Source organism: Staurois parvus, unplaced genomic scaffold, assembly GCF_062004578.1.
Source record: "Staurois parvus isolate SC_StPar_1 unplaced genomic scaffold, SC_StPar_1.0 ptg000827l, whole genome shotgun sequence".
NCBI classification, from domain to species: Eukaryota; Metazoa; Chordata; class Amphibia; order Anura; family Ranidae; genus Staurois; species Staurois parvus.
In genome coordinates this window covers 1,121,371-1,137,210 of record NW_028318623.1, presented here as the reverse complement: position 1 = coordinate 1,137,210, position 15,840 = coordinate 1,121,371, and the positions used below count along the sequence as shown (strand labels likewise).

At 45.2% G+C, this 15,840-nt stretch overlaps 1 protein-coding gene across 1 annotated transcript in view; it reads right to left on the bottom strand.

Annotated features, from left to right (window-relative positions):
* Window positions 1-15,840, bottom strand: part of LOC149443842 (interferon regulatory factor 3-like) — a 40,137-nt gene that overhangs the window by 11,633 nt on the left and 12,664 nt on the right. The window contains exons 3-7 of the mRNA XM_089655164.1: window positions 15,448-15,625; window positions 13,481-13,575; window positions 12,388-12,442; window positions 10,171-10,323; window positions 4,900-4,980 (exon numbers count right to left, since the gene is read on the bottom strand). Coding sequence (XP_089511290.1) covers window positions 4,900-4,980; window positions 10,171-10,323; window positions 12,388-12,442; window positions 13,481-13,575; window positions 15,448-15,625 — 562 coding nt within the window. The remainder of the gene's footprint in view (window positions 1-4,899; window positions 4,981-10,170; window positions 10,324-12,387; window positions 12,443-13,480; window positions 13,576-15,447; window positions 15,626-15,840) is intronic.

Here is a 15,840-nt window from a genome sequence, read left to right as displayed (position 1 = left end):
TGCACAACCATTCATTGGGAAGATCGGTATTATGCTATTTCTCCATCCCCACCTCTCCAAGCCTCTTCTGCAAATGACAACAGAGGGTCATGTGCAGGGGCGGACTGACCATTTAGGTACTCGGGCACTGCCCGAGGGCCCGGGGTCAATAGGGGGCCCCATGAGATGCCCCTAGTACCTTTCATAGGCTTTTTTGGGTGTGGTTTGATTGTGGGTGAGGACACGGGCCCCCATGACCCCCTAATGCCTGGGGGACCCATGAGATGCCCCTGGTACCTTTCATAGGCTTTTTTGGGTGTGGTTTGAGTGTGGGTGAGCACACAGGGGCCCCATGATCCCCCTATTGCCCGGGGGCCCCATGAGTTGTCAGTCCGCCCCTGGTCATGTGATAGGTATTCATCCCAGTGGGGTCCGTTTTCTAGATGCTCTGGGAGAACAGTCTGTCCTCCAAGGGTCAAAAGTTGTGCTGACTCAACGCCATTCACTGGGAAGATTGGTATTCTGCTATTTCTCCATCCCCACCTCTCCAAGCCTCTTCTGCAAATGACAACAGAGGTCATGTGATAGATATCCATCCCAGTGGGGTCAGTTTTCTGGATGCTCCGGGAGAACAGTCTGTCCTGCAAGGGCCAAAACTTGTGCTGACTCAACGCCATTCACTGGGAAGATTGGTATTCTGCTATTTCCCCATCCCTGCCTCTCTTGCAAATGACAACAGAGGTCAGGTGACCGGTATCCATCCCAGTGATGTCAGTTTTCTGGATGCTCTGGGAGATCAGTCTGTCCTCCAAGGGTCAAAAGTTGTGCTGACTCACTGCCATTCACTGGGAAGATTGGTATTCTGCTATTTCTCCATCCCCACCTCTTCAAGCCTCTTCTGAAAATGACAACAGAGGTCATGTGATAGGTATCTATCCCAGTGGGGTCAGTTTTCTGGATGCACTGGGAGAACAGTCTGTCTGTCCTTCAAGGGCCAAAACTTGTGCTGACACACTGCCATGCACAGCCATTCACTGGGAAGATCGGTATTCTGCTGTTTCTCCATCCCCCACCTCTCCAAGCCTCTTATGCAAATGAGCACAGAGGTCATGTGATAGGTATCTATCCCAGTGGGGTCAGTTTTCTGGATGTGCTGGGAGAACAGTCTGTCCTTCAAGGGGCAAAACTTGTGCTGACACACCGCCATGCACAGCCATTCACTGGGAAGATCGGTATTCTGCTGTTTCTCCATCCCCACCTCTCCAAGCCTCTTATGCATATGAGAACAGAGGTCATGTGATGGGTATGCATCCCAGTGTGGTCAAACTCAAAGGGTTGTTTTACAAGGCCAAGGTCTTGTTCACACGAGCTGGTTGGATGCGTGCCCCAAGCAGGGGCGGACTGACAACTCATGGGGCCTCCGGGCAATAGGGGATCATGGGGCCCCTGTGTCCTTGACCAAACTCAAAAAAGCCTATGAAAAAGGTACCAGGGGCATCTCATGGGGCCCCCTACTGACCCCGGGCCCTCGGGCAGTGCCCGAGTTTCCAAATGGTCAGTCCGCCCCTGGTCCCAAGCAGAGCTGTCTGGCATAGGGATACACAGGTGTTGCATGCATCCCCATGCTAGCATCCTGGTGTTGTCTATTGGAACACACGGCTGCATGGACATAGCTGCTGTGTTCCAATCTAACATGCCAGTGCGGGTCCCCAATCTCACCCTCCTTTAAAAGAGCCCTTAAAAACCTAAAAGAGCAATAAAGGACAGGAAACACGGAAAAAACAAAAAACGAAAGGAACTGAAAACAAATTAAATTGAAAATGAGGACAGTTTACGGGAAAATCAAGAATGCAGGCTAAGCATGTTTACCAGCAACCCCTTTACGACTTAGTTTGGATTTTTATTAAACCGTAACATGTTAATCTGTCATTTCCTTTAATCTCTTGGACCATATGGTAATTTTGGGCTCTTTCACAGATATTTTGTCATTCCGCTCGATGTGTTTTTATTGTGTATTCGCTGACAAAATAACAACCTACTTTTACAGTCTATCTGTTCAATCTTAGGAATATGAAAAAGACAAATCCCTCCAGCCGTTAGCATGGCTAACAGGCATTACGGATTTATTTCTGCAGCATATAAATAAGTCAATAATCTGTATATATCACAAGCAAGCAAAAAAGTGAAATGCCATCACAAATGTAGAAAAATAGAAAAGCAAATGTAGATTTAAAAGGATAAATGGGCTTATCCCACGGGGAGACATGCCATGAAAGTCCATGGGGGTCGACTGGGTAGTACGGCCAGCGCAAAGAGGATTTTCCCTGCAGGATCTGATCATTGTGGTAGTTCTGCACCATGGAGGTAAGTATGTATCTGGAGGGGGAGGGTGGGATACTTTAGGATGATGGAAAGAGCAAAGAGGATTAGGACACTTTGAACATGGATTTATCCTTTAACAATATTAAGCCCGGGTTCACACTGATGTAGTGCGGAATTCACAGCGGTTTCTGTGCAAATTCCACACCGCATCAGAATCGCACCCCGTTCATGCGAACCGCTGCGGGTGTGTATGTTAAGTGAACACCCCAAAATCGGTCCACAAAACGAGGTGCGATGTGCAGAATTGGATCTCATAGGTGTGAATACACCCTGCATTCACTATATCCGGTCTCCCCGGACCCTGCATTCACTATATCCGGTCTCCCCGGACCCTGCATTCACTATATCCGGTCTCCCCGGACCCTGCATTCACTATATCCGGTCTCCCCGGACCCTGCATTCACTATATCCGGTCTCCCCGGACCCGGCATTCACTATATCTGGTCTCCCCGGACCCGGCATTCACTATATCCGGTCTCCCCAGACCCTGCATTCACTATATCCGCTCTCCCCGGACCCTGCATTCACTATATCCGGTCTCCCCGGACCCTGCATTCACTATATCCGCTCTCCCCGGACCCTGCATTCACTATATCCGCTCTCCCCGGACCCTGCATTCACTGTATCCGCTCTCCCCGGACCCTGCATTCACTGTATCCGCTCTCCCCGGACCCTGCATTCACTGTATCCGCTCTCCCCGGATCCTGCATTCACTATATCCGCTCTCCCCGGACCCTGCATTCACTATATCCGGTCTCCCCGGACCCTGCATTCACTGTATCCGCTCTCCCCGGACCCGGCATTCACTGTATCCGCTCTCCCCGGACCCTGCATTCACTGTATCCGCTCTCCCCGGACCCTGCATTCACTGTATCCGCTCTCCCCGGACCCTGCATTCACTGTATCCGCTCTCCCCGGACCCTGCATTCACTGTATCCGCTCTCCCCGGACCCTGCATTCACTGTATCCGCTCTCCCCGGACCCTGCATTCACTGTATCCGCTCTCCCCGGACCCTGCATTCACTGTATCCGCTCTCCCCGGACCCTGCATTCACTGTATCCGCTCTCCCCGGACCCTGCATTCACTGTATCCGCTCTCCCCGGACCCTGCATTCACTGTATCCGCTCTCCCCGGACCCGGCATTCACTATATCTGATCTCGCATAGTACACAGAACATGGAAATGCAATTATTTTAGTAAATCTAAACTGCTAAATACCTTTTCTCAACAGCAGTCTTGTGACTTCTATCCGTGTCCAGCCGAGCACTGGTAAAAACTTGTAGGAGAATGCAGAACCCCAGACTTCTATCTGGACAGTGCTCATTGGCCCTGAGCTGATTACATGCACTCTCTCAAGAAAAAAAAAAAAACCTCTCTAGCAATACACACCAAACTGAACATGTGCAGAGTGACTCCATACCATATATCTTATCAGGAGATAAGAGGGGAGCACTGGAAGAGGGGGATGATCAGAGAAGACAGGATCAAACGGCCTTTTTACAAAATGCAGAGGATTAACCACTTGGGTTCCACAATGAGTATAACAAGCATGCTTTACTGTATATACAGACTGATTGTACTGTTGTGGGTTTTGTAACACTTTGAAGATTGTAGGGGCAGTGCATTTAAACATGGTGCGAGAAATGTGCACAAAGCATGAATTTCCCACACTGAGTTCTGCTGTGAATTGGCCCTTTAAGGCATTGTACACTTTCACATTTTCATTGGTTTAACTAGATATTAGTGTAGTTATATTCCTTGTATTGTTTTTTTGCCTTACCTGATGGGCTCACATGTTGTGTCTGCAGTTTGCAGTGTCATGGCTGATTTGATTCCCCTATGTCCATGCATTCATTCACTTAACTTGCCCTTATTGGCTAAAGGGGCAGGAAAATTCTTGTTCTGGGTCACAACGTCCAGTCCATACCTTGCCATTCCCTCTGTGTTGCATCACAAATGTGGAAGTGCCAATAAGATGAAACATATCTCTTCTGTTCATTGCTCTGCCTGCTTGTGTCTGTGTCAGATCTAATTACAGATTAGCGCTCACCTGCAGAACACTAGACCAAGAAACTCAGTGTAGCACCCCTCTAGTTGGCTAGTTTTTTCCGGGTAGAGGCTGAACAGCAGCCTGGGATGCGTTAGCCTGGAATGAGGCAGCCAGGTTACTCTGGGTTAGGGATGAGGGCCCTACAGGTCAGTTCCCTGATACCTCCCCCTGCTCTAGAAGCTGGAGAAGTTTCTAGAATGCAGTGGGTGGAGCTGCTACATCAGGGACTGTGGGATATATAGTTTCGTCATGGAAAGTGTCAGTTCTTAGACTGCAGACAGAGGTCATGCTTTAACCTGTGCAGTGCCATGCCACATGGCTAGTGTTTGAGCACAAACAGAAACTTCTGACACAAGCATGTGAAGATTTACTCTACTAGACCAACAAATGACACCATGAAACTACATGTTCAATGCAGGTGAAGAACACATGGTGCAGGTCCGAAGTTTTATAATGCGTTTAAAAGACATGTGGATTTCATTCTTACCAAATGTGTTGTTAGGGAAAAACTGGTCGAGCAGTTGTTGGGTGCCATTGACAGCCTCTTGTGACGTACCCTGAACCTGTTCTGTAAACAGGAAATGCACATAGAATCACTCAAGGTACAATTTAAAAACAATGTTTTAAAATTCTTAAACCTTTATCATTTGAATTGATTATAATTTTTGCATCTGTAGTGCTACCTCTCTCATATCCATGGCTTCCATGGCTTTGTAGTGTACAAGGCCACCCCACTGCTTAGGAAGTTCTGAATGTACACTGTATTGTCCCTGCCCTCCAAATCATTGGATTTAGTTGTTCCAATCCCCTCCCTGACCCATGATCCCCTATTGCCCGGGGGCCCCATGAGTTGTCAGTCCGCCCCTGGTTACAGAGATTCAATTGGATTGGATGAATGAATAACATACACTATATTCCCAAAAGTATTGGGCCAGCCCTCCAAATCATGTGATTCAGGTGTTCCAATTACCTCCATGGCCACAGGTGTATAAATCATCCCCTAGGCATGCAAACGGCTTCTACAAACATTTGTGAAAGAATGGGTCGCTCTCAGGAGCTCAGTGACTCCAAGCGTGGTCCCGTGATAGGTTGTCACCTGTGCAATAAGTCCATCCGTGACATTTCCTGGCTACTAAATATTCCACGCTCAACTGTTAGTAGGATTATAACAAAGTGGAAGCCACTGGGAACAACAGCAACTCAGCCATCAAGTGGTAGGCCACGTCACATGACAGGGCGGGGTCAGCGCATGCTGAAGCGCACAGAGTGCAGAAGTCACCAACTGTCTGCAGAGTCAATAGCTAAAGACCTCCAAATCTCGTATGGCCTTCAGATTAGCATAACAGTGCGTAGAGAGCTTCATGGAATGGGTTTCCATGGCTGAGCAGCTGCATCCAAGTCTTACATCACCAAGTGCAATGCAAAGCATCAGATGCCGTGGTGTAAAGCACGCTGCCACTGGACTCTAGAGCAGTGGAGACATGTTCTCTGGAGTAACGAATCACACTTCTCTGTCTGGCAATCTGATGGACGTATCTGGGTTTGGTGGTTGCCAGGAGAACGGTACTTGCCTGACTGCATTGTGCCAAATGTAAAGTTTGGTGGAGGGGGATTATGGTGAAGGGGGTTGTTTTTCAGGGGTTGGGCTTGGCCCCCCTTAGTTTCAGTGAAGGGAACTCTTAAGGCGTCAGCATACCAAGACGTTTTGGACAATTTCATGCTCCCAACGTTGTGGGAAGAGTTTGGAGATGGCCCCTTCCTGTTCCAACATGACTGCGCACCAGTGCACAAAGCAAGGTCCATAAAGACATGGATGAGCGAGTTTGGGGTGGAGGAACTTGACTGTCCTGTGTAGAGTCCTGACCTCAACCCGATAGAACACCTTTGGGATGAATTAGAGCGGAGACTGTGAGCCAGGCCTCCTCCCCCGACATCAGTGCCTGACCTGACAAATGTGCTTCTGGAAGAATGGTCCAACCTTCCCATAGACACCCTCCTAAACCTTATGGATGGCCTTCCCAGAAGAGTTGAAGCTGTTATAGCTGCAAAGGGTGGGGCCAACCCAATATTGAACCCTACAGACTAAGACTGGGGTGCCATTAAACTTCATGTGTGTGTAAAGGAAGGCAGCCCAATACTGCCGGCAATATAATGTAAGTACCCCAAAGACAGCAAGAATAAATTCTGTAAGGATCCATCCATACCACTGATGTCTGTAAGTATAAGCTATTTGTTCTATTGCCTGCTGTCATCACCCTGCTGCATGTGCCATGTAATAGAATGTGTCCAGAGAGGAGCAGAAGAGCTGCAGTAGATCCGAGCAGATGGTGCAGCAAGAAGAGAATACTTCTAGACATCAGAGGTATAGGGAGGGCAATTCTCCCATGTCATCAGATCTTCTGGATTGAACCAAAAAGGCCATTATGATAACCATGCAATTAGCTTTATCAGAAGCTTGCTGATAATAGGAATCACAGTATTCACAGTGGGTTCCATTTATTAAAGCAGATCGCATGCGGTATTTAGATGATCAGACACATTTTCCCAAATACAGTTGTGACCAAAATTATTCAACCCCCACTGAAATTGAGTGTTTTGGCCAGTTTGACATTGCTTTTGATCATTCAGTCATCTTGCTTACATTTACATTAAAGAGGCACTTGTAGGTCAGACAAATATAACATAACAGTTATAATGAAATAACCACAAATGTCTTTTCTGTGCTCACAGCATTATCAGTTTTATTCAACCCCCAAGTGACATTCAATCTTAGTACTTAGTACAGCATCCTTTTACAGTTATAACAGCTTTTAAACGTGAAGCATAGCTTGACACAAGTGTCTTGCAGCGATCTACGGGTATCTTCGCCCATTCTTCATGGGCAAAGGCCTCCAGTTCAGTCACATTCTTAGGCTTGCGCACTGCAACTGCTTTCTTTAAGTCCCACCAGAGGTTCTCAATCGGATTTAAGTCTGGTGACTGCGATGGCCACTCCAAAATGTTCCAGCCTTTCCTCTGCAACCATGCTCTAGTGGACTTGGAGGTATGCTTGGGATCATTGTCCTGTTGAAAGGTCCAACGTCTCCCAAGCCTCAGGTGTGTGACGGACTGCATCACGTTTCCATCCAATATCTCCTGGTACTGAAGAGAATTCATGGTACCTTGCACACGCTGAAGCTTCCCTGTACCTGCAGAAGCAAAACAGCCCCAAAGCATGATTGACCCTCCACCATGCTTCACAGTAGGCAAGGTGTTCTTTTCATCATAGGCCTTGTTCTTCCTCCTCCAAACATAGCGTTGATCCATGGGCCCAAACAGTTCTAATTTTGTTTCATCAGTCCACAGAACACTATCCCACAACTTTTGTGGTTTGTCCACATGGCTTTTGGCATACTGCAGTCGACTCTTCTTATTCTTTGGAGACAGCAAGGGGGTACGCCTGGGAGTTCTGGCACGGAGGCCTTCATTACGCAGTGTGCGTCTTATTGTCTGGGCTGAAACTTCTGTACCCACATCTGACAAATCTTTTCTCAGTTCCTCAGCAGTCACACGGGGACTTCTCTCCACTCTACGCTTCAGGTAGCGCACAGCAGTCGAAGTCAGCATCTTCTTTCTGCCACGACCAGGTAGCGTTTCAACAGTGCCCTTTGCCTTGAATTTGCGAATGATGCTTCCTAAGGTGTCTCTTGGTATGTTTAACATCTTTGCAATCTTCTTATAGCCATTGCCCTTCCTGTGAAGAGAAATCACCTCTTCTCTTGTCTTCCTGGACCATTCTCTTGCCTTCACCATGTTTGTAACCACACCAGTAAATGTCTAGAAGGAGCTGAGTATCACAGTCATTTTAAAGCTGCCTAATTGGTGCTTATTATGCTTGATTGCTGCTCGGTGACATCCACAGGTGTTTTCAATACCTGATGGAAAGCACCTGTATGAACCTCTGTTCTTCAGAGTGGTAGTCTTTAAGGGGTTGAATAATTGTGGCAATGAAGAAACCACATAAGAACCATTTACTACTGTATTACATAAACAATTGATGTCATTTTAGTTGCATTTGGGTAGTTACAACGTCCTTGTAGGATTTGATTCTGAATACAATTCCAAATGTACACTATAGTCCCTAAACCCCTTTACAGCATTGGGGGTTGAATAATTTTGGTCACAACTGTATCACATGCAATGCTGAAAATGGCAATTCACTATCCCTTCTTGCGGTATTCACCTCAAAAATACTTGGTAAACACTGCATAGAACGGCATTAAAATCAATTCACTAAAGGAAATTAAAAATAATAAATGGATGCGCTAAATCAGTAGTGGTCCAGGCATGCCATCATTAAGGAGTGTTTGATTTTAGCTGGTTGTTAAGGAGCCGGCAGCTGCCAGCATCCTCAGCAACCAGTAAATATCATGGTTGTTGAGAACGGGCAGCCGCCACGTCTTCAACCACCACGACTGATGTGCTGTCAGTGGAGTTCCTCAATGATAGCTGAATGTAAAAAAATAATTGGCGGAATTAACAGTTTCTTTTTAAAAACTCTTCGGGTCTGGCATGGTCTTGTAGTTGGAGAGGACACTGATGTGGGGGCGGTCTCGTAGTTGGAGAGAACACTGATGGAGGCGGTCTTGTAGTTGGAGAGAATACTGATGGGGTCTCGTAGTTGAAGAGAACACTGATGGGGGTCTCGTAGTTGAAGAGAACACTGATGGGGGTCTCGTAGTTGGAGAGAACACTGATGGGGGTCTCGTAGTTGGAGAGAACACTGATGGGGGTCTCGTAGTTGAAGAGAACACTGATGGGGGTCTCGTAGTTGGAGAGAACACTGATGGGGGTCTCGTAGTTGAAGAGAACACTGATGGGGGTCTCGTAGTTGGAGAGAACACTGATGGGGGTCTCGTAGTTGGAGAGAACACTGATGGGGGTCTCGTAGTTGAAGAGAACACTGATGGGGGTCTCGTAGTTGGAGAGAACACTGATGGGGGTCTCGTAGTTGAAGAGAACACTGATGGGGGTCTCGTAGTTGGAGAGAACACTGATGGGGAGGGTCTCGTAGTTGGAGAGAACACTGATGGGGAGGGTCTCGTAGTTGGAGAGAACACTGATGGGGAGGGTCTCGTAGTTGGAGAGAACACTGATGGGGAGGGTCTCGTAGTTGGAGAGAACACTGATGGGGAGGGTCTCGTAGTTGGAGAGAACACTGATGGGGAGGGTCTCGTAGTTGGAGAGAACACTGATGGGGGGGGGTATTGCAGTTGGAGAAGACACTGATGGGGGGAGGGTCTCGTAGTTGGAGAGGGGGAACCCCACGCCAATATTTTGAAAATATGGCGTGGGTTCCCCCCCCCAAATTCATACCAGACCTTTATCTGAGCATGTAGCCTGGCAGGTCAGGAAAGGGGGAGGGGCGAGAAAGTACCCCCCACCCCACCATACCATACCAGTCCACATCATCCCCCCCCCCCCAAACCTCAAAGCACCCCTTGTCTCCATGTAGATGAGGGCTTGTTTCCTGCAAACCTTGCCCGGTGCTCTCCAGCAGCTAGCAACAATAGACCACTCCCTCAGCAGTAGATCCCCTCCAGCAACAATAGATTCCCCACCAGCAACAATATACCACCATATAAAAACAGATCCCCTCCAGTGACAATAGATCCCCCAACAGCCAAATTCAATATGCCTCCCAACACCCCTTACCAATACATACATTAAGTGCTCCAGGTGCCAGAACTGGATTCCTGCTGAAAAACGCCCTGCTTACCGGTATTATCTTGGCATGGTGCATACGGAGAAATATCAGGGACGACTGGGCTAGCTGCAGCTACAAACACATCCGGGGAGGAGATGTTGTTATACCAGTTGTGAGACGATGTTGGCACCGAGCTTGGCAGATTTTCAGGATCGAGATACAAGTCTAGAAGGGAGCAGGAAATTCAGAGAGTGTGAGAGAATGATTTCATGTCTACGCTGCACTGGAGATGCAAATCAAAAGCCTTTCATTCTCCTATATAAAAAAAATAGAATGTGATTGGCTCCTATAAAGCACTACAAACTGTCTGAGACAATTCTATACATCTTATTGAATGACCGTTACTACTCCAAAAAGGATTGCTACATAGTAAATCTAATGGTATGGTGGTACGATTTATTCCTTGGTGTCCTTGCGATGTTGTAAATATTTGGTCATTTCACCAATTGTAAACTGATTAATCACTTTAGGATCACCCTATAGCAGTTTTACTGCTACAGAACGCCTCTCCTGTGCAAAACTCACGTGCCTATATATAAATGTAATTTTGCACTTCCGCCATAAGGGGCGCGTGCGCACAGCCAGCGGCTCGCTTCTGCTGTGAACAATCACAGCAGAAGCCGATCTGCGAGTACTGGCAAAAGGATGTTCACCAGCACCTGCCGATTGTCCAGCAGGGAAAAAAAAACAGAGCTTTGCCTATGTAAACAAGGCAGAGCTCTGTTCTGACAAGTGGGGAGTGATCGATCGTGTGTCCCTGTGAAGCTGGGAACACGATCTTTCACTTCCCATAGTACCAGCGCCACCTAGTGTACACAAATCACATTGCTACACACACTTAAATTACATTGCTGCACACACTAAACCCTTTGCCTCAGATGTTAACCCCTTCCCAATCAGTGTCATTAGTACATTTAGTTTTAATGGTTGAACTGGATGGATTTGAGTCTTTTTTTCAGCCAGACTAACTATGTAACTATGATCAGTGCATATTTTTTAGCACTGATCACTGTATTAGTGTCAGTGGCTCCCAAAAAGTGTCAGTTAGTGTGAAAATGTCTGCCGCAATATTGCAATCCAGCTATGAGTCGCTGATCAACGTCATTACTAGTATAACAAAAACAAATTCCAGTATATAAACCAGGCATCACTAAATGGCGGACCGTGATCCGGACCCAGAAACCCAGAAACATTCCTTTCCGGACCGCAGCCTCACCAAATAGTTGCCTGAATGTCCTCCCCCAACCACCCCCCCCCCCCCACCCCGCCGCTGACTCGCCCACCCGCCGATGCCACTATTATCCTCAAGGAAAGGGAGTGTGGAGAGGTGCAACAGGTCTTTCCCTTTCATTGAGGTGGGTCTGTGATGAGGTGGGTCTGTGATGAGGTGGGTCTGTGATGAGGTGGGTCTGTGATGAAGGCGGGCTGTGATGGAGCAGTCTGTGATGGGGGTAGGGGTTCTGTGATGGGGTGGTCTGTGATATAAAAGGGGGGGAGGGGAAGACGTGAGATGTGCACGGGAGGACGTGATGTGAAGGATCTGAGTCATAGCACCAACATGACACTTGGACCTCTCCCCGTGAATTTTAATTCAGTACCCCTAATACATACCGTCATTTATAGATGCTACTTTTACACCTTTGTGCAAACTAATCAATATACGCTTGTTGGGATTTTTTTTTACCAAAAAATATGTAACAAAATACATTTTGGCGTGAATTTATGCAGAATTTAGATGTTTTAAATTTTTTTTTATTGAAAATGTTTTATAGCAGAAAATTAAAAAAAAATATATATATTTTTTTAAAATTGTTGGTAATTTTTTATAGCGCAACAAGTAAAAAATGCAGAGGGGATCAAATACCACCAAAAGAAAACTATATTTGTGGGGAAAAAAGGACATAAATGTGCAGCGTTGTATGGCTGCGCAATTGTCAGTTAAAGTAATGCAGCGCCGTATCGCAAAAAATGGCCTGGTCAAGAAGGGGGGGGGGGGGTAAATCTTCTGGAGCTCAAGTGGTTCATTTTTGATGTTGCCTCCCAGGGGCTCTTTAAGTTGGCATTAATGCTGGCTTCTCTTAGCATTGTGGTTGGCTCCCCCCAGCGGTCACATGATCGGGAGTCTGTCCCATTGGCTCCCAATCAGAAGCGGTGACTGAGAGCTGCTGGGGACAATGAAGACAGTGTGCCGCTATGTGTAATAAAGATAATAACAAACTAGAAAGTTACCTTCTTCATTGACAGAAATCTGCATCTGGTTTATGTCCTGTGAAAGATTTCTGTCCTGTAAAAAAAAACAAAAAAAAAACAAAAACACAAAGATTAAAGCAGATGTACACTTTTATCTGAACACCCAAGAACAAAAACATTACTTCATTCATTTTGAGTTATCAAATCAAACTCCCACGTCTCCATGCTTTATTTTTTTTAATTTTTCCAATGGGGACCTGGGGCATCCCCAAGGGATTCCCTTAATTTCCAGGGATCTCCTTTTCACTTCCAGTTGTGTCTATGGGACAGAAAGTGAAGGGAAATCTCCCCAATGGGACGCAGATGGCAAAAAATAAACTGACAGCGGTTATAACCCTCCCTTACTATATCCAATATGAAAAAAGAAAAAGTTTTGCCCATAGTTCTCCTTTAAGGGCTCTTGCACAGTGTATATATGTGTGTATGTGTATATATGTATGTGTGTGTGTGTGTATATATGTATATGTGTGTGTGTGTGTGTGTGTGTATATATGTATATATGTGTATGTATATGTATGTATATATATATATATATATATATATATATATATATATATAGTGTATGTGTATATATATAGTGTATGTGTGTGTGTGTGTGTGTATATATAGTGTATGTGTGTGTATATATATAGTGTGTGTGTGTATATATATATATATATATATATATATATATATATATATATAGTGTGTGTGTGTGTGTGTGTGTGTGTGTGTGTGTGTATATATATATATATATATATATATATATATATATATATATATATATATACTGCATGTTGAAATGCATTTTTTATGTATTACAAAATAAATGAAAATATTTTATATATATTTTTATATAGATTCTTCAGATTTTTTTTTTATATAAAAAAAGTAATTTTAACACATTTTTAAATATATTGAATATGGCCAAAATTTTAGTATTTCAAATATATGTCAATATATTTTGGAAGAATATTTTTAAAATATATTTCAAATATATTTTTCGTCCATATGGGTATATCAATACCGTGTGCAAGAACCCTCATGATTAAGAGGAAAAAAAATATTTAACTGCAAATGTTGATCTACTAACCACAGTGAACTGGCTTCTTGGGCTATTGAATGGAGGTAGTTGAGAAGATGGACTGATACTGTCACTGCAATACAAATCTTCAGGGGTGATATTACCTGTGATGGGACAAGGGTTCCATTATTGTGTTTGTTTTATATTGTGTACATATACCAAATACAGTTAGTAAGAGGATATGGAGTATCTGCAAGTTAGGATATGCACTCACCGGCCACTTTTTTAGGTATTTTCTGCTAGCACGATGATTGGAGGACAGAGCAGATTGAACAGAAATATGACTTTGGCAGTGTGCCGCTGCTCCATCATTGTCCAATCAGCACACGAGGTGCATTTTTTTTTACCATTCTTGCTGATCAAACTGTCCTGTTGCTGCTGCAGCACAATTTTAGATTTTTCAGTCATTGCAGTCAAATTTAATTAATGGTAGCCTGTTTAATTATGTAATACGGCATCAATATCCACTCACCGGCCACTTTATTAGGTACACCTTGCTAGTGCCAAGAAAATCTCCCCCACACCATGACACCACCACCACAGCCTGAACCATTGATACAAGGCAGGATGGATCCACCACACCATGACACCACCACCACAGCCTGAACCATTGATACAAGGCAGGATGGATCCACCTCACCATGACACCACCATCACCAGCCTGAACTGTTGATACAAGGCAGGATAGATCCACCACACCATGACACCACCACCACCAGCCTGAACTGTTGATACAAGGCAGGATGGATCCACCACACCATGACACCACCAGCCTGAACCATTGATACAAGGCAGGATGGATCCACCACACCATGACACCACCACCACCAGCCTGAACCATTGATACAAGGCAGGATGGATCCACCACACCATGACACCACCACCACCAGCCTGAACCATTGATACAAGGCAGGATGGATCCACCAAACCATTACACCACCAACACTACCAGCCTGAACCATTGATACAAGGCAGGATGGATCCACCACACCATGACACCACCACCAGCCTGAACTGTTGATACAAGGCAGGATGGATCCATGCTTTCATGTTGTTTACGCCAAATTCTGACCCTACCATCTGAATGTCGCAGCAAGCAGTCTGCCCATTCTGCTCCGACTTCTGACATCAACAAGGCATTTTCCTCCGCATAGCTGCTGCTCACTGTATATGTTCTCTTTTTTGGACCATTCTCTGTAAACCCTAGAGATGGTTGTGTGTGAAAATCCCAGTAGATCAGCAGTTTTTGAAATACGCAGACCAGCCTGTCTGGCACCAACAACCATCCCACATTCAAAGTCACTTAAATCCCCTTTCTTTCCCATTCTGATGCTCGGTTTGAACCTCAGCAAATCATCTTCACCACATCTAGATGCCTTGAGTTGCTGTGATATTAGCTGATTAGCAGTTTGTATTACCCAGCAATTGAACAGGTGTACCTAGTAAAGTGCCCAGAGGGTGTGCAATGTTTACAGAAAACCTTTAACCCCTTTGCACCGCCACCTCCCGGCCCTTTAAGAGTTTCAGAAGCCGGGAGGCGGGGTTTTAGGGTTAATTTTTGGTTATAAACTAAATTGGGTTTTTTTTTTTTTACTAAAAAGATAACTGAATACATTTTGGCCAAGATTTATGAAGAAATATTATTTATTTGCAAAAGTTTATAAGAAAAACACTTTTTTTTTTTTTTTCAAAACTTTTGGACTTTTTCATTTATATAGCAAAAAAAAAAATAAAAATCCCAGTGGTGAATAAATGCCACCAAAATTAACGTTTTATCTGTCTCAAAAAAAATGCTAAAAAATTAATATGGGTACAGTGTTGCATGACCGCGCAATTGTCATTCAAAGTGTGATAGCGCTGAAAGCTGAAAATTGGCCTGGGCAGGAAGGGGGTGAAAGTGTCCGAACATGAAGTGGTTAATATCACTTTACAGTAGGGAGCAAGGCAGATTCTGGAAATGTTCCAGCTATACTTACCAGAGTCCCTTCTGATGAACTGATAGATTTTATGTGGGTTACTAGAATCTGAGCTGTTATCCTCGACCATGCGGATCTCACTCTTTCGATTGAGAGCAGAGCGGAAATTTCTTTTCCATACCGCTGGGTTAGCGACATCTGTGCTGGGGTTATAACTACCACTGGCAGTAGCCCAGGCCTGGGGAACAAGAAAACTATTACTTAAAAATATTTCCACAAAAGTGCAAACTTTTTTCTGCAGTTACTTACTTAGCACCTCTGCCTGGCAGTACTAGGGTCGTTGGTTTGAATCCCAACCACGGCATCACTGCCTTGGTCTTTTTTCTGCCGTTATTTACTTAGCACTTCTGCCTGGCAGTACTAGGGTTGTTAGTCTGAATCCCAACCACAGCA